The 23,712-nt window shown below is 36.2% G+C and overlaps 1 protein-coding gene across 15 annotated transcripts in view; it reads left to right on the top strand.

Annotated features, from left to right (window-relative positions):
• The window catches only part of ADGRL3 (adhesion G protein-coupled receptor L3), an 885,081-nt gene that overhangs the window by 688,839 nt on the left and 172,530 nt on the right, over positions 1 to 23,712 (top strand). For 12 of the 15 annotated variants that reach the window (XM_081506859.1, XM_081506741.1, XM_081506805.1 and 9 more), the window contains 2 exons: positions 20,360 to 20,662; positions 23,006 to 23,109. In XM_081506859.1, coding sequence (XP_081362985.1) covers positions 20,360 to 20,662; positions 23,006 to 23,109 — 407 coding nt within the window. The remainder of the gene's footprint in view (positions 1 to 20,359; positions 20,663 to 23,005; positions 23,110 to 23,712) is intronic. The other 3 variants (XM_081506647.1, XM_081507756.1, XM_081507431.1) reach the window with 1 other exon arrangement.

Below are 23,712 nucleotides of genomic sequence, written 5' to 3'. Positions count from 1 at the left end.
GTGATCTCTGGACCCCTAGGATTAGCCTCCCCAGGACCTTGTTAGAACTGAAAATTCCTGGACTCTATTTCAGACTAAATCAGAACCACTCTGAGGTAACAGAGGAATCTGTTTAAACTCACTCTTCTGGTGACTCTGATGTTCAAGAAAGTGTGAAAAGCATGGCTCCAGCAAAAATACTCCAGCACAACTAGTAGGTTTGTGGTTCTCATTCTGGTTATGCATCCAAATAATTTTTTTTGAGGGGGAGCACGATAGGAGGTATATCTTTAAATCAGACAAAAGTCAGCTTCCTAAGTTGCATTACTAAAGGGATTCTGATTTAGTACATTAGGGAACCAGTAGATAGGCAAAAGAATGCAGGGTTTGGATTTCAGAAGCCAATATTTGCAGCCCAGCTTTGCCACTTAAATACTGTGTGACTCCTCTCTGAAAGAACAGGTTGAACCAGATGAGCAGAAGGAACTTTTTCTGTTCTTACATTCTGTGATATGCTTGATATCCTGAACCCACTAACAAAGACCAAATATTACTGACAAGGAAACATTCTACTTCACTTAGTGTCTGGACATCATTCATGCTCAGTAATTCCAGTTCTACGTCTTTTAGTGTGGTAGGTAAATTGGATACTTATGTTGGTAGCAGCATACAGACAAACACATTCAAGTATACATGAATTACTTTATTTTCAAACATTATTTAACACAAGTCTTGCAAATATATCACCTTAGTTGGGGAGGAAGTTAGATATTTTATAACTTTAGGGCTATAATTTATTATTGGCAACAAAATGAAAAAACCTCACTGACAGCATGTGGGCACAGTTTGAGGCGATTGAAATCATACAAACATCACTTAATAGGCATTGATTTTTGAGCAGCATAGCTTCAGAAAGGATTGATTTTTAAAGGATATTTTAATTATGCTCTAACAGGTGTTCGGAATGAAATGCTATATTTCAATTTTCCATATGAAAGTTAAGTCAGCATTGATTATTCTGAATGTCTAGCTTTGCAAGAGAGCAAAAAGGAAAATGGTTTTAAATAAACTCTTCTGGCACATATTTTATACTACTGGTAGTTACAGTGTCATCAAACCTTGAAAATAATCTCAATGTATATAAGTGAAAGATGGTGGACACTAAGCTGTTATAGAAATAAGCTGTATCTTTGTAGGTTATCTAAGACATTAAATTTCTGAGTTAAAGTTCTAAATAAAAGGTACAGATGAACTTTTCTATAAAACAAAACGAGTTACAGATGTAAAAAACAAACTTATGATTAACAGAGGGTAGCGAGGTTAGGTATAAATTGGGAGATTGGGATTGACATATGCATACTACTGTATATAAAACAGGTAACTAATGAGAACTTACTGTATAGCACAGGGCACTCTATCCAATACTCTGTTATGGCCAATGTGGGAAAAGAATCTAAAAGAGTGGATGTATATATAACTGATTCACTTTACTGTTTAGCAGAAACAAACACAATACACAGAACAACTGTACAAAAAAGATCTTCATGACCCAGATAATCACAATGGTGTGATCACTAACCTAGAGCCAGACATCCTGGAATGTGAAGTCAAGTGGGCCTTAGAAAGCATCACTACGAACAAAGCTAGTGGAGGTGATGGAATTCCAGTTGAGCTATTTCAAATCCTGAAAGATGATGCTGTGAAAGTGCTGCACTCGATATGCCAGCAAATTTGGAAAACTCAGCAGTGGCCACGGGATGGGAAAAGGTCAGTTTTCATTCCAATCCCTAAGAAAGGCGATGCCAAAGAATGTTCAAACTACCTCACAATTGGACTCATCACACATGCTAGTAAAAGCAAAGCTCAAAATTCTCCAAGCCAGGCTTCAGCAATCCGTGAACCGTGAACTTCCAGATGTTCAAGCTGGTTTTAGAAAAGGCAGAGGAACCAGAGATCAAATTACCAACATCCTCTGGATCATCAAAAAAGCAAGAGAGTTCCAGAAAAACATCTATTTCTGCTTTATTGACTCCGCCAAAAAGCCTTTGACTGTGTGGATGACAACAAACTGTGAAAAATTCTGAAGGTGATGGGAATACCAGACCGCTTTACCTGCCTCTTGAGAAATCTGTATGCAAGTCAGGAAGCAACAGTTAGAACTGGACATGGAAAAACAGACTGGTTCCAGATTGGGAAAGGAATACATCAGGGCTGTATATTGTCACCCTGCTTATTTAACTTGTATGCAGAGTACATCATGAGAAATGCTGGGCTGAATGAAACACAAACTGGAATCAAGTTTGCTGGGAGAAATATCAATAACCTCAGATATGCAGATGGCACCACCCTTATGGCAGAAAGTGAAGAAGAACTAAAGAGCTTCTTGATGAAAGTGAAAGAGGAGAGTGAAGATGTTGGCTTAAAGCTCAACATTCAGAAAACTAAGATAATGACATCAGGTCACATCACTTCATGACAAATAGATGGGGAAACAATGGAAACAGTGACAGACTATTTTTGGGGGCTCCAAAATCCCTGCAGATGGTGACTGCAGCCATGAAATCAAAAGACGCTTACTCCTTGGAAGAAAAGTTATGACCAAACTAGACAGCATATTAAAAAGCAGAGACATTACTTTGCCAACAGAGGTCTGTCTAGTCAAGGCTAGTGTTTTTCCAGTAGTCATGTGAGAGTTGGACTATAAAGAAAGCTGAGCGCCAAAGAATTGATACTTTTGAACTGTGGTATTGGAGAAGACTCTTGTGAGTCCCATGGACTACAAGGAGATCCAACCAGTCCATCCTAAAGGAAGGCAGTCCTTCATTGGAAGGACTGATGTTGAAGCTCAACTCCAATACTTTGGCCACCTGATGCGAAGAACTGACTCATTTGAAAAGACCCTGATGCTGGGAAAGTTTGAAGGCTGGAGGATAAGGGCACGACAGAGAATGAGATGGTTGGATGGCATCACTGACTCAATGGACATGAGTTTGAGTAAACTCCAGGAATTGGTGACAGACATGAAGGCCTGGCATGCTGTAGTCCATGGGGTCACAAAGAGTCAGACACGACTGAGCAACTGAACTGAACTGAACACAATATTGTAAATCAACTATATGCCAATAATATTTTTTTCAAGTTTAAAAACTAAAAATCCATTTAGACTTTCTCTTCAGACCAGTTTTCTCATGATTGATTCTCAGATATTCATTTGAATTCATGAAATTAGCATGAAATGTTGGGAACTGATCTTAAAAATATCTTCTCTAAACCAATAAAATTTCCCTACTGAATTCAAGTCCTTGATCAGAACAGGAGGGCCAACTAACTAGTTTTCCTCTCAATGCAAAAGGCCTTTCAGGAGCCTCAGTAAATATTAGCAAGTCCAACGTAAAAGCTTGCTTCTTCCTGATCTTGCATTTGATTTGACCATTTCAAAATCCCAGAGTATCAGATACTTAAGTTAAACTGAGCTCTCCAGAAAACCAAGCTTTTAAATGTTATTGTGACGTTATTATGACAGTTACTTACTGCCTAAGTCACATGCAGAAACTATAGTAATGCTAGCTTTAGAAGATCAGAATTTTGATCTACTATTCCCTTTTATTTGTGGTAGAATAACTTTATACTGCTGCGGCAACAAATAAAGCTGAGGTCCCTAGCAGAAACTGTAGCAAATAATGGAATTTTCAAGCAAGATTCTTTTGAATCTGGTGTTAAACTGACTGAGGGGAAAAATGTTACATTTACTGAATATATAGAGTTCTGTGAATAGTGCCCCAAAGACACCTTAAAAGAACAGACTGGAAAAACTGGTAAAGCTGTGAAACTGTTGAACTAAAATGCAGTCATTAGAAGCATAGTATATAATGTTTCATTTAACTGTATTTTTAGGTTATTTTCTTTGATGGACATACACTATCACATGGTAGGTACTTTGATCCAGAAAGACCCAAATATCTTAATAATGATGCAGAACCTAGTGAGTTACAGCCTGTTAGGAGAAAATGTAGAGAGTATTACTTATATATGAATGTTTGTAATCTACTTAATAATTTATATCTCACTGAATGAGGTTGGTTTAAACTAAGCATATGAAATAAAATTTTAGTCTAGAATAAAATGAGTATTTTGATAAGAAACTTGAACCATCCACAAGCGTTTAAAAAAAAAAAACAATTAAATGTATTGGTTTCTTCAGGGCCTTCGTGTAGCTGTCCTGTATCCTGGGCTTCCCAGATGGTGTTCGTGATAAACAGCCTGCCTGCCAATGCAGGGGACATAAGAAATGGGGGTTTGGTCCCTGGGTAGGGAAAATACCTGAGAAGGATATGGCAGCCAACTCAAGCACTCTTGCCTGGAGAACCCCATGGACAGAGGAGCCTGACAGGCTACCATCCATAGGGTCGCAAAGAGTTGGACACGACTGAAGTGACTTAGCACAGCATGCTGTTGTATACTATCTGATTTCACTCAGGATGTAGATTCCCAGGAAGTCTAACTGACCTAGCTTGACTCAGACCAGAGAGGGTCAGGGCATCTTGAGGGGCATTTCACAAGTTTATATACACAAGCTAGATAGTTCTATAAAGCAAAGTCGACATGCTTTTCCAAGCAGGAGTGAAAGTCAGGGAAGCAAAAACAATAACACAGAAAGCAAACTGCAAATTAATTTTTATTAGTCCTGCTAATTTAGGATAGTTTTTGTAACCACTCTGACACTTTTCTACTTCAGTTAACAGATCATCAACTATCCCTGAAACACACACACATTCTTTATTTGATAGCAAAAATCCAAAAATGCTTATACCTATTCCTTCTCCCTATTACCTACTGCAAATTACCTACTACTATCTAGTCACCTTCCACACTTCTGGCAGGTGCCCATTTGGCATTTTGACATCTGGGGCAGGATGATTCTTTGTTGTAGGGTGCTGTCTTGTGTATTGTGGGATGTTGAACAGCATCTCTGCCCTCTACCCACCAGATACCATCCCTCTCAGTTGTTACAACCAAAAATCTCTAAATATTACTAAGTGTCCTCTAGAGGACACCATCATCCCATTGGTACTCACTGAACTCTTTGACCATATTTGAGGAAAATCTCTTTTTTTTTTCCTGGTGAAAATAAATAGTAAGCCTGCTAATACATTTTAGCTATTTGAAAGAAATTTCATATAGAGGAAGATTGCCCAGTATACTAATATTAACATTTCTTTTTGTCATAGTTAGTCTGTAATCACACATTAACTAAAAGTTCTGAGTCTAATCATAAAACACCTTTTGTTCAAATCCTACCATATTTCTTTCCTGCCTTTATAGCCCCCTTTGGCCCACAATCATTGTTTCAGTCCAAAGAATAATCTGATTTTTGAAGTTTCAATTTCCATTTACAGTTCCATATGATAGCAAAATTTCCACAGTTCATTCACAGTAAAATTTCTTGCCAACTTTCCCTCTCCTCAGTGCTATAGGAAGCTTGCTGTGTGAACTGGGTGCCTCGCCTGTTTCCTCTCTGTTTCTCTGCTGAACACGTTCACTTGTCTTCTGTGGGACAGACTGCCTCTAGCTCCCAATGGTTTAGCATCACAGGTGAGGAAGAGAAGAGAGGTGAGGCATAGGGATTGTCTTATGTGATAGATTCAGATGGGGTAGCAGATAGTTTCTCCTTAGGAAGATAGATAAAATGAATCTGTCTTGGGCAGATATCTGAAAGCTGAAATGTCCCATTGAGAAATATTTGACTGTGTTCCATGTGAAAACAAATGATGCACACTCTTCCAGCTGGATGACCACTCATGATTCCTCCTCATGCCCCTGGAAATTCCTTTGTACACCTCTTCTGCGGATACCGTTTTTCACCTGCAAAAAGTCATCTTGGGCTTCCAGGCTGCACCCTTCCCTGGTTCTTGAGAACTTATGCAGCCTTGCTGTCATCATTAGAGTAGAATTATAGCCAGTTCTCTGTGCATCTTGGTCTTTTTTTCTCTGCTTTGTCAACAAACTCTGGGGCATACATATTAAGTTCCTGTGAATCCTTTCTCATTAGGTTTAAATGAGAGAGAAACAATAACACAGACCTTCAGTAACTTGAACACACTTGATGGTGGCATATCTCACCGTTCTCACTGTAGTATATTCCTCAGGTTCATATCACTTGTACAAACTGCCAGGCCAGGAGTGCAGAGAACTTCCTTAGGGCTGTCTGCAATTTAATAACAGATTTGTCTGCTCTGGAGCTAGTTAACCTGTCCTCAGCATATATGTTCTTTTTGGCAGGAGGAATTCAGATTCTATTGGCACTGGCCTAAAGCTACCTCATTCTTTTCATTCGTGTCTATAGTAAAGCTGGAAAACACTCAGATTTCAAAATACCTCCAAGCTTTCCAGTATAACTTCTGAAACCTTATAATTAGCGAACTGCCTGTTCAGCAAGTCTTTTCACTGAAGACTCCTTTCACTTCCTGGCATTAACTAAAATGCATGTCTCCCCTGAGCACACCCTCAAGTCCTCTTTTGAAGGAAGATTATTTTCTCATGTCTGTTGTAATTCTATTTTAAGGATTAAAGGTAGTGTCACATTGATCAATCTTCCACATGCTTGTTGAATAACAAAATTAAACAGGACAAAAAAAAAAAAAGAAAAGAAAAAACCTCCTCTGTTCTTATGAAGCTCATGGCATTTAACTGTTTTCCCTGAGAGTCAACTACAGGCACAGTAGAGATTATGTACAGACTATAAGAATCGTATTGATTTTCTTACAGATTTTTTTTTCATTACAACATGAAAAATTCTTGTGTACTTGGCCTTCAAATTCTGTTTCTTAGGTTAAACATCATAAAAAAGGGATTTTGATATTAGCTCATATCTGCTTCTTAACAGATATGCTAAGGAATATGTGCATTATTACTAGTTAGATTAAACCAAACAGAAACCAGAAACTTATATCTAAACATATCAGCACCTGATAGTGAGTTAAAGAATTAAATTTAAAAATTGAAGAGGAGGAAGACCATTATGAGGGGAAGAGAGGCAGGAGGAGAAAAAGGTTAAGTGTATGAGAAAGTATTCAGCCAGGTGAAATCAAAGCAAGAAACGAGAAAGGTAGTTAATAAAACATGGGCAAATTCAACCTGGTTAAGTATAGGAGTCGGATAGATCTTATTTTGACTCCCTGCAATACTTCTAAGAAGTTGTATTTGGAGTTACTAGCATTGCCTTCCAAATGACAGTAAGTTTTTTTTTCCCCAAAAAACCATTACCAAGTAATTTAAGTGAAGTTGATTTTAAGGAGGATCTGGTGGAGTCTAAGATCAAATGGTATGTATATCCTTTAAAGTAGGAGCAGTAAAATGTAACTTGAATTGTGCATTAATAGTACAGAGAGTCTTTTAAGCAACACATTTAGACTAGTAGATTCGTCCAATGTTTATAGTAAAATATAAGCAAATATTTTATTTTGCTATATGAAAGTGTTCCAGTGAGAAAGAATATCATTTGTTTATTTTTTAAAGTTATCTGAATAACCCTTATGTTAAAGTTTTACCAAATGCATGTAGAGTAATTGATAAGAGGTAATGGATTTTTGCTTTCATGATAAAGGTGAATTTATATCCTTTTTCTTCTTATGGGAAATGTCACTTAATCAAAATGTTGCCATTGTGTGTTTTTGATGGCATTTATTTGTCTGAATATATACCATATTCCAAAAAGAAATATAGATGAACTTATTTTAATAAAGGGTACAGCAGAGAACCTTTCAAAATTACTTTCATGTTCTAAGTGTCTTTTATTATATACAAGTTGACATGAAATGTCAATCTTTTATTAGGTCAATGCCATATAACAGATTGATTTATGTTTTTGTTAAGTTTCTGATTAAATATGTAGAATAATAAGTGATACTATAAATAACATAAATGTTACCATTTACTTTGATAACAATATTTAGATTTTTCACACTAAAATCAGAGTAACTTAAAGTATGTTCATAGGCAGGGTGAGAAAAGTGTAAAATTTTTCTTTAGTTTTAAAATTTTTAGGCATAAAATGTGAACATAATGTGACTAGAGTTTATTTTGTTCTCTTAAGACAAAAATCTATTTATCAAGCTATAAGGAAATTACAAGCCCGGCTTTCAGTTCTTTGTTTAAAATGCACTGTAGTGCAGTATGATTTGCATGTTAATGATGTGAATCCAACTGTATAATAAATGAGAAGGGGAAGATATAAACTAGTTTCATGTAGCAGATTTTTTTTGTTTTTCGTAATTTACTCCGTAAATGTTTAACCTGAGAAGACATCTATGAGGTATGTTTATGTGAAAGCTGATAATTTGTGGTCATCACATGCAGTGGCATTGAAGCCAGAAGTTTCATTCTCACATTTCTCACTCAGAAAGCAACTGGACACTAAAGGCATTTGAACATCTTTGGAAGGCAGATCTAATATAGTGAACAAGAGGCTCACAGAATTTATTCTGTGCAGTGTGATCGCTGAAACCAGAAAACATGAAACCACCACAGTTTTTCTTTCTCTCACCAATTTTCCCCACCCTTGACCCAATTCAAGCAGGCAATTGAGATGCTTTGTATTTTGTGTTTTTCATTAGTTTCCTAGTATGCTGTTATGTCTATTCTCCTCAAGTAAAAAAGCAAAATGCAGCCATTTTTTTAGATATTAATGTGTTATTTGTGGAAATGTGTTTTAGAAGCATGGAATCACTAGAAATTGAAAAGCATAATCTGTATTTTTGAAAGCCATCCAGTTTCCTTTATTTACAGACTTTGACTCATTTCACAAATTGAAAAGCAACCATCCAGCTATTTCATGTTTAGATTAATATATGTTTAAAAGATTCTAAAACCATTATCAACATGCAGTAGCCCTCTCATTGAATAAATATAGATAAGAGGTAAATGAAGAAATTCCTGCAAATCAATGGTTCTCAAATGGAGGTGATTTTCCCCAAAAAGGTTATTTGGCAGTCTCTAAAGTTATGTTTGATGATCACAACTTAGAGTAGTGAGTACTACTGGCATCTAGTGCATAAAGTCCAAGGATGTTGTTAAAATCCTAAAAGGCACAGGACAAACCCCACTCCCCAACACTCACACAAACCTACACACACACCAAATTGTCAGTAGTATCACTGTTGGCAATTCTTACTCTCAATAAAGTTGTGGAACCAAATCATATTTTAAATTTTAAATTCTATATCACATACAACTGTGACAACAGTTAGAACTCTTATTATCTACTGGTACATAACAATGCTGCTACAGGGGATCTTCCCGACCCAGGGATGGAACCCAGGTCTCCTGCATTGGCATGCAGATTCTTTACTGCTGAGCCGCCAGGGAAGCCCCACAAATAACTATAGTTCTTTCTGCTCACTGTTTGATCTTTAAAAGACATATTCTATGGTACTTAATACATATGTGCAGACTGATAAAATTGCATTTTGATAGATACCAAGTGTATTTTTCACATTCATAGAATTCAGAGTTTCTATTTTATAGAAAATATACTCATAATGCAGAATTTTGGGGACATGAAAATTATATAGTCAAATAGCATTTTCTGTTTCTTTCAAATAACTTCACTGGACATTTGAGCCATTTGCATATCTTATATGGATATTCACACATACACAAAAGGTTTATTAAGCACCTATTATCTAACAGGAACTGGGTACTAGGTGTGCAATATTGCATTCTCATTCATAAATCTATTTTGACCATTTTTTTTAAAAAGGGAACTAATACTTTTCCTGGTTTAGAGGTTTGCCCAACGTTTCAAAGCTAGAAAGTGCAACAGCTGGTACTCATATGCACATGTCCTTTCATGTGGTTCTTCCTAACTGGTGGTGTTTAAAAAAAAAAGAACACCCCCAGAAGAATGAAATCTTGAATTCTCAGTCTAAATTAATGTCCTAAAATAATAAACATACACTGAATACAATTATGAGTCATCTAAAAATGATCATTTCATTCTCTCTTCCTCCTTTTCTGATTGCAATCATTACAAATCACAGCTATCATTATGATTAGGGATTTAGCGAAATAAAGGAAGTGGGATGTGGAAGGGAAAAAATAGTTAAGACTGAGAAGAAGATGTTCCAGAAAGAAACATTTGGCTCATTGAAGTTGACAGGGAGCCTTTTTGGGACAGGAAGTAAATCCAGGATTATTAGAAGGGAGAGAACAAAGGCAGGGTGGCTTCAGTGACTCTTGAGAAGTAGGCAGGATGAGGGTTAGAGGCCTTTTAAAATCATGTTTAAGCATGTCAAATTTATAATAAGGTCAGTTGGGAGCTTTTAAAGAGCAACAACATTATATTTGCATTTTTCAGAAATCACTCAGGTAAAAGGTGAAAGATTGCAGGTATTTTCGTGATGATTCAGGGAGATGACTTAACTATTGATAACTGCAGCTACCTGGGTGGACCTCAAGAGCATTATGCTTAAAGAAAAAAAGTAGTCTCAAAAGTCTCATGCTTATGATTTTACTTACATGACATTCATTCTTGAAAGGTTGAAACTCTAAAGATGCAGAATAGTTAAGAGGTTGCTAGGAAATAGGGATGAGAGGGGAGTGTGTAGGTATGAATACAGAGAGGTGGCACAAGCTGTTCTTCTATACTGATAGAACATTTCTGTGTCATTAAGGTGGTGTGGTCACAAACGTATCTACATGAGATACAGTCACTTTGAACTATATGCAGGTGTGCATAAATGAATGCAGGTGAAGAACAGTGAAAACTAAAGTTTGAAGGTCTGTAGTCATCCAATAGTTCTGTACCAATGCCCATTTCCTGGCTTTGACATTATACTATAGTTATATAAGGATTCACCATTGGAGGGAAGATAAAGGAAGAGACTCGTTGTACTATTTTTTGCAACTTCCTATGAGTCTATGCTTATTTCAAAATAAAAAAGAGTTCTAAAAGGCTATCATAATAGAATAGGCATGGGTTAGAATGGGATGATGATAAAGAATGAGAAAGGCAATGTCCTCTGGGCTCAATGACAATCATATTTGCAAGTCCCAATGTTAAGATTTTGTAATGAATCAAAGCAGTTGATACTAGAGTGCTTTTACTGAACAAATACTAATTGAGCAACCTCTCTGTAGTCCCAGGCTGTTGCTGGCACTGAGAATCACTGTTGGGCAAAACAGCAAGAGTCTGTCTTTAATGGGACTTTTGGGCTATCAGGTGTGTAAAACATGCCTGCAGAGAGTGTTATAAAATTTTGGCACTCTCCTATATAAAGACCAGGCTGTGCTTCTAAGAAATCAAGCTACTGATTGAATTTTATTATGATTTGTGGACTCCTAAATTATGTAGGCCATCTGTAATTTTGATTATACTGTAGTTTGATCTTATTCATATCATATATTTCAATATTGATTTTAAATGTCCTTTTTCTCTCCACTTTGAAACTAAAATCCCTCCCATTTTACTTTCAAAGCTAATTATTGAATATAGGGGGATGAAATGATTTGTTATACCCTGTATGCTCCCAAATTTCATGTTCTGAAATACCACAGAGCAGACAAATGATTTTGAAGAAATATTTTCTCCTTATTTACATTATTCTTACTTAAAAAATATATATATATATTTCCCATTGGAGTGCAAGTAACAATATCCTATATCTTTTCAAAAGCTGGCTTGGATAAACTAGGTAGTAGATTACTAGTTGGGTTTTAAATATCCTTCAGAGCTTGAGGTGAAAAAGATAAACTTTATCACTGTACTTCAGGCTGGGCTAATTTCAGTTCTTGCTATATAAATTCAGGAAATAGTTCAACCTTCTAAATTAGATGGCTGTTTATAACTGTCCTGAAACAGAGTCAATTGCATCTTAGGATAACCTGCATTTGATTATAATAATGTTACTGTCGTGTGTGCACTCAGTCGCTAGTCGTGTCTGACTCTTTACAACCCCATGGACTGTAGCCTACCATGTTCCTTTGTCCATGGGGATTCTCCAGGCAAGAATACAGGAGTGGGTTGCCATGCCTTCCTCCAGGGAATCTTCCCAACTCAGGGATTGAACCCAGGTCTCCCACATTGCAGACAGATTCTTTACCATATCAGCCACCAGGGAAGCCCGAGAATACTGGAGTGGGCAGCCTATACTTTCTACAGGGAATCTTCCTGACCTAGGAATCACACCAGGGTCTCCAGCATTGCAGGCAGATTCTTTACCAGATGATCTACCAGGGAAGCCCATGGTATTGTTGCTGAATATCTATTATATGTCTGTATTATTTTTAATAATTTGAGCATATTACAATATGCGATATATTGTATGTCCTATATTCAAGTGAATATAGGAATCCACATCTTTAAAGCTGAAATTTTTGCTTTCTGGAGAATTAACTTGACCAAATCTACACAGCTAATAGATGATTATCTAATATTTGAAGTTAAAATGAATGTTCTTTCCAGTACACCTCAGTGTCTTTAATTTTTTTTAATATACTGTTTTATGAAGCCTTTGAGTTCTCTTCATCAGCCTCTGAAAATGAACATAATTCTTTTGGAGTAAAAAACTCAGTATAATCAGTATCCATTTTATTTACTTGTTTCCCTAGCAATTTAAAATATATGTGAGATGTGCATGTGTATGTATTTGTGTGTATGTTTATGCATATGTGTGTGTATATATATATATGTGTATCCATATATATATATATATGTATATATATATATATATGGATAGCCATATATTTTAGTAGAGAAACCTCAAAATTATTATTCCAAGTTGTTTAGGAAAAAATATTCTTTTCCTAAACAATTTGCTTCTCTGATCCAATGATTACTACCTGTGAAATGCATGACTCTATCTTATTAAAAGAAAAATCACCAGGAGAAAGCAAACTGGGGAGGTTTTTATTATTCTATCTGGAAGGTGTTCAGTAGGCATGGTTGGCATGATAGTAAAAAGAAAATAGACTATTTGGTATATATTTGCATGAGGAGAAATTACTAAGTTCCCAACATGAGGACTAGTCAAAACATTTGCCTTAGAGATAAATGTCCTGAATTCTTTTCCTGAATATATAACAGAAAATACCTTGGCCTAATCACTCAAACACTTAATTCTCTCAAGATAGACAATTTCCATGCAATATTATTCTTTATAGCATCAGACTTTACTTTTACCACCAGACACATCCACATTATCAGTTATTAGTGAAGTCGCTCAGTCATGTCCAACTCTTTGTGACCCTATGGACTGTAACCTACTAGGCTCCTCCATCCATGGTATTATCCAGGCAAGAGTACTGGAATGTGTTGCCATTTCCTTCTCCAGGGCATCTTCCCAACCCAAGGATCAAACCCAGGTATCCCACATTTTAGGTAGACGCTTTATCGTCTGAGCCACCAGGGAGTCCCACATCCACAACTGAGTGTCATTTTCACTTTGGCCCAGCAGCTTTATTCTTTCTGCAGGTATTAGTAGCTGCCCTCCGCTCTTCCTCAGTAGCATATTTGGACACCTTCTGACCTGGGGGGCTTAACTTCTGGTGTCATATCTTTTTGCCTTTTCATACTGTTCATGTTCACGGGGTTCTTATGGCAAGAATAGTGGAGGGGTTAGCCGTGTTGCAGTCCATGGGGTCGCAAAGACTCAGACATGACTTAGCAACTGAACAACAATAAAGAAAATTTCTATCCCTTCCTTTATTTTAGAGGAAAGTAATGGAATTATCAGTATCTATATAAATACATAAGTTTCTCAAGAGTCTAGGTCTATATTTTCTGATACTCATCTTATGGCTTAATATTATGGAAGTAAAAGTTTGAAACTCTTGTAAATTAAATCATATAAAATTTAATCTGGAATGGATGATTAAATTATTTAATCCAACTTTATTAAAATCTCAATGTAATGAGATACAGTTACATATATACGTATATCTGAACATATTTTTCAAAATAAAGCATAGATAATTATTATACCATGCACTCATCATGAATTACTGAGTAATATATGTTAGATAGTATATTTGCATGGAAAACAGAGTAGAATATCAAATTTCTTTGCATTCAGTAAGAGCTATACAGTTGAAGAGTTTAAATGTGGTTTTGGAAGGATGAATTAATTTATCAAGTCTATAATCTATATGCTGATTATTAAGCGACTTAGAAGAATGTTTATGTTTTTACTTGAAATTAAGCATCATTTATATGACACTTATGCAGCTCTATTTCTTTTTTATAATTACAATTACCTGAAGAAAATGAAGTGTTTAGTGGTCTTATCAGTGTTAGAGAGATGATGGGCACAGTGAAGAGCCAAGATTTGACTGTCTACAACTCATAATATAATAAGCCTGACTACTTATAATACTGACTACTCCTACCCTATAAACTTGAGGAGAGGGGCCATGTCATATTCAATCTTGTATTCCTATTCTAGCAACAAGGTGGATCTCCCATTTGTGTCACTGTTAGGTTCTTTTGGTTAAAAAAAAAAAATACTTGAGTTTGTTTAATTGTTGCTTTTAAGAAACTTCTTAGAATACAATCTAATGACCTTCTTTTTTCCAGACTCTAGACATAAACAGCAAAACAAATAGCTGAGAACTTTAGCCACCCTGAAAAAAGGCCTTACATTTTATCAGTTTCTTGGAAACTTGTGCAAATGTAACAGGGATGACCACATATATATTACTTCAAGCATCTGCAATAGATCAAAGTTACTAAAATTACATTCTTAAAAAAAAAAAAACCTGAAAACTTAAATTATGAGCTCTTCTTCCCTATTCACTTTGAGTATTTCATTTCCAGAAACAGATTAACTTTCTTTTTCTTGAATTTGTTTTAACTTCATACTTATAAATATATCATGTATAACCCATGCATTTTGGAACCACTTTGTCTTCATAGGTGAACTACAATTCACAAGTTAATAATAAAACATATGTCACTGCAAATATTAGGCAATAACTTCAGTAACTGGATAAAAATGATGTCAAAACTAGGGAAATAAAATACAATATTGAGGCTATAAGTAAGGAATTATTCTAAATCCTCACACCAATTCAGCATCTATGCACTCTGAATGTTTTGCTGCTTGTTGAGAAATCAGTAAATTCAATTCAGTTGAGTTTATTCCCCCAGTTTTTTTGTGTGCATAGTTTTGTAACCACAAAAATTTACTTAATATTCTCATAAGTCAAAACTTCGAGAAATTTTACTGTAATGAGAAAATCAACATAACTCTGCTGATTATAACTCAGGAATTCTCAGAAATATGTTCACATTGTTTGAAGTTAATATGTCTATGTGGTCGTTTCAATTTTAAGTAAGTAATAGTATTTGAGATGGAGCTGAAGAAGAGTTTAACTGAGAAGGACTAACTCTTCTTTTGTTAAAATAAAGACTCAGGCATTGACTCAATTCTATCAGCATTATTGAAGGCATAGTATGTACCAATGAGGAGCATAGTGTCCATATTCAAAAGCCATCACGTCTCTTACAGCCCCCATGTTCTCGTATGTATGCATGTGACCCATAGTATTCTAGTCATCTTCATCACCACTGAACCCTCAAATATATAGTCAAATAGGAACTTGTTTTCCCTATCCCATTCTCTTTCAATTCAATGTCTCTTGAACACAACAACCAAAGTGAACCTAAGTCAGATCATATCTTTCCTCTGCTCAGAACTTACCGTTGCTTCCCACACCAGACAGAGTGAATACCGAAGTCCTCCCCATACCTGTAAAGTCCTATATGCTCAGTCACTCAATGCCTCTGTGCTCTCATTTCATACTGGTTTTCCCTCATGTTTCTCCACCCACACTGGCCATCTCACTGCATAGAGACTTTTGCAGATGCTTTCCCTCTACCTGGAAAGCTCTCCAGTTATTCACATCTCTCAGTCCTCCACTTCCTTCAGGTCTTCCTTGTCACCTTAACAGCTAAGCAAAGCCTGACACCATATTGAAAATTGCAATTCCCTCTTCTAACACTTCAGATTATTTTCCCCTGTTTTTCTTTTCTTCTTGTCATTAGCACTTTTAAATATTTAATATACTATATATTTTAATTTCTGTCCTATTTATCATACTAAAATATAAGCTCTTTGAGGGCAGGAGTTTTTACTTTTTGTTGTTTTTGTTGTTCATATCTGTATCCCAATGTTTAGAATAGCATGTGGTAAGCAATCAATAATTCTCAGTTGTGTTGAGGAATAAATAACAATATCATGTCCTGTGCTAAGTCGCTCCAGTCATGTGTGTCCGACACTTTGCAACCTAATGGACTGTAGCCCACAAGGCTCCTCTGTCCATGGAATTCTCCAGGCAAGAATACTGGAGTGGGTTGCCATTCCCTTCTCCAGTGATATCATGACTGATAGTAAATGTTTATTAATCTGTTGTTCTCTGTCATTTACTTTGCCAAGTGTATTGGTAACACTCTTTAATAAATGTAGATCTTTCCCCACAGCATCTACCAGTGAAATGTTCCTTCTTGGGTGCTGGTCACAACATGTATATCACTAGTTGTACTTACTCTTCCAAAAGCTGGCATTGAGCAGAGCCCTTGTTAGTCTTACATGGAAGTAAATGGAAGGGAAGGGATGGAGGATCAGAGACGGCTTTGAAAATAGACTTTTATTCTGCTTAAATCAAACAGAAAGATATGACCCTGCTTGTAGTCATCTCTCTGAAGCACAGTTCTGAGGGAAAAAGCTCTATACTGATCCTTAACATTAGTATTTTTGTATTAAACTAAATAAAGTCCTTACAATGTATTTCATAACAAATTAAACATAAAAATATAAGTTTTATCAGTGTTATTAATTCACAAAAATAATTCAATTTAAATATGCTTGTTCTGAGATAAGGTCATTTGGGAGAGAGGGGCTTTGTATTCTCCGTGTTCATTTTCGGTTTGACTTATCTCTTGAATTTTCTTAATGTAGAGTAAAATGCATTGATAAAATAAATTTTCCAGCCCATCAACTGTAGATATTCTTAGATACCCTGCTTGCTATTTTCCCCATTTATCCATTCCCATCTATTGTGAAGTTTTACAATGGAACCCTCCCCTGCTTCCTTGACCTATCCCTGGTGGTCATCTATATTGGCTGAGAACTTATTAACTCTTAGTTAGACACAAGGCTAAAAGTTGAGAAAATAATTTTGTCATAACACATTGTAACACATAACCCTGTCTTGTTAAATTTGAAAAGGTCTCTTGATGGAGATGGTATCCAATCTAAACTCCACAGAATACATAGGAATTACCAGATGGAAATGGGGGTAGGACTACTGTAGCACACGCAAAGACCCTGGGGCCAAAAGAACAGGACAGCTGGGAAACTACTGGTGATTTCGTACAGTTTAAGAGTAGAAGTAAAGACGAAAAAACATTGTAAATGAGCTGAAGAAAGAAACTCCTAAGGCTATAGGCATGAAGAAAAAGCGATCAGCCTTTGGAAGGCAGATGGAAAACATTCAAGGATTTTAACCTGGGGAGTCACCTATTCCAATGTATACCCTAAGAATGCCCCTGGAAAAAGGTAGAGAATGGTTTGGATAGTGAAATTTTAGAGAAAAATACAGAACACTGATTTTCATTATGTGATGCTATTGCTAAATATAGTTTGGTAGGATACTGTAGTCTCTTAAAATCTGAAATCTGGATCATTTAAATAAAGCACAATAATCATATTAAATCTGTGCTAAAAGACAAATACATTCAAACTTAGCAAGTCTGGAATTATAGCAAGCAAAATCTTGTGATAATGTCATTACTCCTTGTGCATTAACCATGTGATTGACACAATAAGCTGAAGAATCTTTTCACCACACATGTGATGCACATGAGATGGTGCGTGTTTATCAGAGCAAACATGATTGCAAACAGATCTCTTCTCCCAGAGTGTTGTATGTTAATTAAAATATCTAACTGAAGAAGCGTTCATTTATTCAGAAAGCATTCATTAGTACCTACATAATTCTCAAGAAGAAAAGGAAGACAATTGAAAATCAGTGATTGTACTAGAAGACAAAGAACTCAAAATGCTTTGCTTGAAACAAAAACTGTAGCTCACTATCAATGAAAAGATTTATAGTTCCTTTCAAAAATTTGTTATTCAAAATGGCTCCTTCAAAAGTCCAAATGAGAGATGGCATTATTGAAATTGGAGTCAGAAAAGATAACTTGAAATTAACTTTTAACTATTGCCTTACTACTCCATCAGGCAGTAAGAAGTCAAAAAAGAACTTTTTCCATCAGCTGGAAAAATTTGCACAGAAAATGTGTTAACATCCCAGCAATGACACCATTGACACACATTTTTAAACCTAGTACTTAATATTAATAAAATTATATCACTTAATTTAACATTAATTAATATCAATACATAATATTTAAAGTTCAAGTTTTTATTATTAAATTTTCTTAATTTTAGGTTTTCTTTTTGAAACATCCAGATAATTTTATATGCAAAAAACATATATTAAAATCATTTTTACTGTTTATTATTTTAAGAATTCAGTTTCACTTAGAATTTTAAAATCTGTTGCTAGATTTTATATTTGAATTGAATTAAATGCTGGGTCAATAATTTTACTTTCTAAATCCTGAATTTGTATTTGGCAAAAGTAGATAGTGAAATAGTACTGTTCACATTTTTTGCTTTTATTAGTAAAATGTTAAAAGACTGCTGTTTTCATTCACTGATAATGACAGGCTGAGCATATATAATGGTGACTGGGAAGAAAGAAAAATTTTTTAATGAGACAGAATCAGCCATACCTGGCAATTTAAGTATATTGTGTATAAGGAAAAAGAAGGGGAAAAAGAATACTCTGCTTTCTTGTATGAACTTTGAGTAAATGTAGTTATAAACATTACCATTCCCATAGAGAGAGGGGACGTAAGAGAAAAAGAAGGAGGAGAGGAAACAGAAAAATAAGCAAGAAAACAAAATAGCAAATAGCACCTCTATCCTGTTTTATGCCCCAAATGCACTGTGATGGATTTGGCAACTCTTCCAGATCAGCAGAGTCTAGTTGATGACACAGTAAAGCAGACCATGAATGACAAATAGAAGGTTCATCACAGGACTCTCTTCAGTTTCTTAATCCTGAGATACTTTGACCAGAGCCAGTGCCCCTACTGTTTATTGCCTGTAAGTGAGGTTGAGTAGTTTCAAATCTTTCAGTTAGAAAAGCAGTGTATGTGTGTGGAGGGCTGGTGTATGTTTGTATTCCTGTGATGGGAATCTGAATGTATTTTACCAGAAAGATGATTCTCTGCAGTGGTTATTTCTATAGTATTATTACGACATTCCTTTGTATACATTATAGATTTAATAACCTGTTAATATCTAGGCTTCCCTGTTAGCCTAGGGAAGATAAAGCATCTGCCTGCAATGCAGGAGATCTGGGTTCAATCCCTGGGTGGGAAGATCCTCTGGAGAAAGGAATGGATACCCACTTCAGTATTCTTGCCTGGAGAATTCAGTGCAGAGTGGAGCCTGACAGGGTACAGTCCGTGGGTTCACAAAGAGTCGGATGTGATTGAGCAACTAACACTTAGACTTTTCACTTAATATCTGGTCAAATAACCTAACCACTTTTATTTGGAATTTGGAGTACACTGGGAAAATGCCAATTAAAAAAATCTAGTTAGTGAATAATTTATGAACACACCAATAGGAAACTACTTATGGAGATAGTGAATGACAGGGAAGCATAGCATGCTGCAGTCCATGGATTCTCAAAAAGTGGGCACAACTTAGTGACTGAACAACAACAAATATCAAGCTTGAAAGTTATGATACAATGGGTCAGTTTTTAAGAGCATCAGAGTAAATCACCAAGCTACTCCAATTTGTGTTAAGGAGATTCAGAATTGCTCTTTTACTTTTTAGTTTGTGAGCACTTAAATTTCTGATCTTAATTTTTGTCTCTCCTCTATTTGCAACATTTTAGAAATTCATGTTATGATTAATGTGGAAAGAATATTGTTTCCAATATATGGCTCTCTCCTTATCTATACTGAGTTTGAAAATGGTAAAGAGAGGGCTTTAAATTTTTTAATCCCCTAATTGTTCAAAAGTCCTAAAGCTTCTCAAAGCTTACTGAAGAGTTGAATTGTGCTGTAACTTTGTTTTCTGTAATTGAAATCGAAGAGAACCACAGACAAGACTGCATTTAACATTAGTCAAATGACTTGTTTTGATACTCAAGTGGCACTCTGAAATTTTGATATTGGTATCTTTCCTATGTTTAAAGCTCCTTGAATCGTCAAATAAAAGAGACTTCTGAAGCATTAGGTTGTCTTTAGGACCTACTGTGAACCAGCAATGCAGGTGTTTTCTTCTGGATTTTATTTCAGAAATCTCTACCACAGGACCTCTTGGCACGGGAAGCACCACCACCAGTACCACCCTTCGGACCACAACCTGGAGCCCAGGCAGGAGTACCACCCCCTCAGTGTCAGGAAGAAGAAACCGGAGTACCAGCACCCCATCTCCAGCCATTGAGGTGCTTAATGACATTACCACACACCTTCCATCAGCATCGCCCCAAATCCCAGCTCTGGAAGAGAGTTGTGAGGCTGTGGAAGCTCGTGAAATCATGTGGTTTAAGACGCGTCAAGGACAGATGGCAAAGCAGCCATGCCCTGCAGGAACTATAGGTAAGTTTGTCCTGCAAAACTAAGCTAAAGGTGTATTGCTACTTGGGCTTGCTTTCCTAGCATTTTCTTGTCTTGTTTATTTGTTGTTGGTGGTGGTTTAGGGTTTGTTTGTTTTTTGTCACAACATATTTTAACATTTGACTATATTCTGGACTCAGCTAAATTACAATTTAAAGCAAAATATTTTCAGAGTTTGAGAATGCAGCCTAAAGAAGTCACAGGTGAGAATTTGCTGGTAATATTTATGAGACCAGTAGTTCTCACCCATGCTGTGCAGTTTCTAGGTCAAGTTTCAACTAAGCTCCAAAGGGACTTCCCTGGTGGCTCAGATGGTAGAGAATCCACCTGCAATGTGAGAGACTTGTGTTCAATCCCTGGGTTGGGAAGATCCCCTGGAGGAGGACATGACAACCCATTCCAGTAATCTTGCCTGGAGAATCCCGTGGACAGAGGAGCCTGGCAGGTTGCAGTCCGCGGGGTCACAAAGAGTTAGACGACTGAACAACTAAACACAGCACAGCACAAGTTCCAAAGAGCCAGCTCTTCTACACAAAAGCTCAGAGCTGAATTACTGGGTTGGTGGGCGCTAGTTCTCATGCTTGTCACCATCAAATGTTGATTACACAAAGCTAGATGGAGGAGGCACTAGTTCTCATGCTTGTCACCATCAAATGTATATTATACAAAACTAGACTGAGGACTTCTATATTAGATAATCATTGGAACTACCTATCATTTAATAAGAGAAAAGATTTAACTATCTTTTATTACCAGTCTTCATAGCTGGCCTTAATAATCAGAGGCTCTTTGTTGTCAGGGATGATGCTGTCAGGAGCCAACCTCCTCTTACCCAACAACCACTGGAGACATCAATACTGCATTGTTTTCTGTAGGGGGCAGTCAAGAACTGGATAGCTCTTTGCTCTCCACCACCCCTGCCACCCCCTGCTTTTTTTCACTGATAACAATTCATAATATCCCCAAACCCAGAAATAGTTTGATTTCTTATTGTTACATATAAATCATCATAAAATTAATACTTGACACCATGCATAAAATTTGAATTATTCCATAAAATATGTAAATAAAACAAATAGGTAATAGATGTCATTAGACTAGCATTGTTAGTACTCTGTCTCTGGGTTTTATTGATTTGGTTACTTCAACAGGTTTGTCTTAACAAAGTTTCAAGTGGACACATACTTCTGAATTCCATGGTATATGAAGTGATGGGAAGACCAGAAGATGTATATTGATTTTTATAAAAGTGCACATTTAATTTTTTTCAGCAAAGTGTTTAAAATTATTCTGAAATCGTCCTTCCCTTTATGAAGGGGCACAGCGTTTAGTCCCATTGTTTTCTGTGGTATTGGAATCAGAAAACATTTTTAATTTCTCTATCAATGTCCCCCTAATTTTGGACCTCAATTCCTTTATCTCTAAAAGAGAAATAATAATAGCACCAACTTCTTCAGATGTTTGTTGTATCGGTTAGTGAAGTACTTTTTCTTTGAAAGCAGTTAGCAAACTGTAAAGAACTACAGAAATATGTCGTTATTTTTCTGTAAAAATGAAGAAAGAGATTTAAAGAAAACCTGAAACCCTCCCTCCCAGATGACTATGTTATGCTGTGGTCTTATTTTTACCCTTTCTGTGTCCCCTCTGCTGATCCTGTGTTCAGGCCCACACAGTTTTTTCTCACTTGAATTATTGTGATAGTTTCCTCATAGCCCCCGCATCACTCCCCGAAAATTCATCCTCCATCTTGCTGCCACAGTTATCTTTCTAAAACCTAAATCAGCCCATTTGTCTCCTCTGCTTAATGGTCTTCATTGATTTTCCAGCACCCGCAGATGACAGACAAGGGCGTTTACGATCTGGCTCTGCCAGCCTTTCCAACTCCATTAAATACAACTCCCCTACCCAGCAGACCTCAATTCAAAACACTTGATTCCCAAAGACAGCATATTTTTCCTTTGCCTGGAACGCCCTTACCCACCTTGCAGACTGATTCCTTTATGACTCAGCTGCTACCTTACATCTGAAAACTCAATCAATAAGCCCCATGGAGGCTTATTCATCTAATTCATGAAATTATTCCCTGTACCTCGTGTAGTTGTTCATAAATGCTTTAAAAATACTGAGTGTTTGTTGTGTTATGTTTTTCTAATGATAGTTGCTTTGCTTGCTAGGCACTGTAAATGGTACTTTAATAGTCATTACCTCAGTTGAATGAACACAATCTTATCATTTGCTCATATGTAAAAATATCATGGACATAGAGTCATTATAAGAAAGATTGTTTGAATATTTGAAGCAGACCTATTTCTCTCATTATTTTAGGAGTATCAACTTATCTCTGCCTGGCTCCTGATGGAATCTGGGACCCCCAGGGACCAGACCTTAGCAACTGTTCTTCTCCTTGGGTCAACCATATAACACAGAAGGTAAACCATGTGACTGTCAAGGAAGGCTTTGCCAGTTCTAGATCCTCGGTTGTTGAATGTAACTGCTAAAAACAAAATAGTCAATATTTGTTTTAATCAATGTGGAAAAATTCTCCCATTTTATTTTAACTCAAGATTTAATGACAATTCTAATATGCTGTGAGCTAATTCTAGAATTTTGTTTTTCTTAAAGGGCAAATCTGTGTATTTCCCCTAAACTGGCAGTGTGGCTTATAATAGTTTTACTATTAATACAAATTTTATGGTGTTGTGAACTACAGATATAAAAGCCCAAGAGGTATTAAAAATCAAACAAGCAAAAGCTTCTAGTATTCATACATATGGATTTTCCTGTGGAAATAATAATTACCAAAAGAAAAAAAATCTACCTGTGGAATCTTAATCCATTTGATAAATGTTCTGTAACCTATTCATTTATCAATGTTAAAAGTATACACATGTGTGACAGAATCTTGCAGACTCAAATTTGCAGGGCTTATTTGGTTGCAATATGTTGAACATTTTTATTATTAATGCACTGTGGGGCTTTGAACTGATTTCATTACAAACAGAGACCAGATGTGCATTTATGCCAAAAGGGCT

The sequence above is a fragment of the Giraffa tippelskirchi genome, chromosome 1 (assembly GCF_054371585.1).
Source record: "Giraffa tippelskirchi isolate mGirTip1 chromosome 1, T2T-mGirTip1v1.2.pri, whole genome shotgun sequence".
NCBI lineage: Eukaryota > Metazoa > Chordata > Mammalia > Artiodactyla > Giraffidae > Giraffa > Giraffa tippelskirchi.
Note: the sequence above shows the minus strand (reverse complement) of the source record. Positions and strands in the feature narration are given on the sequence as shown.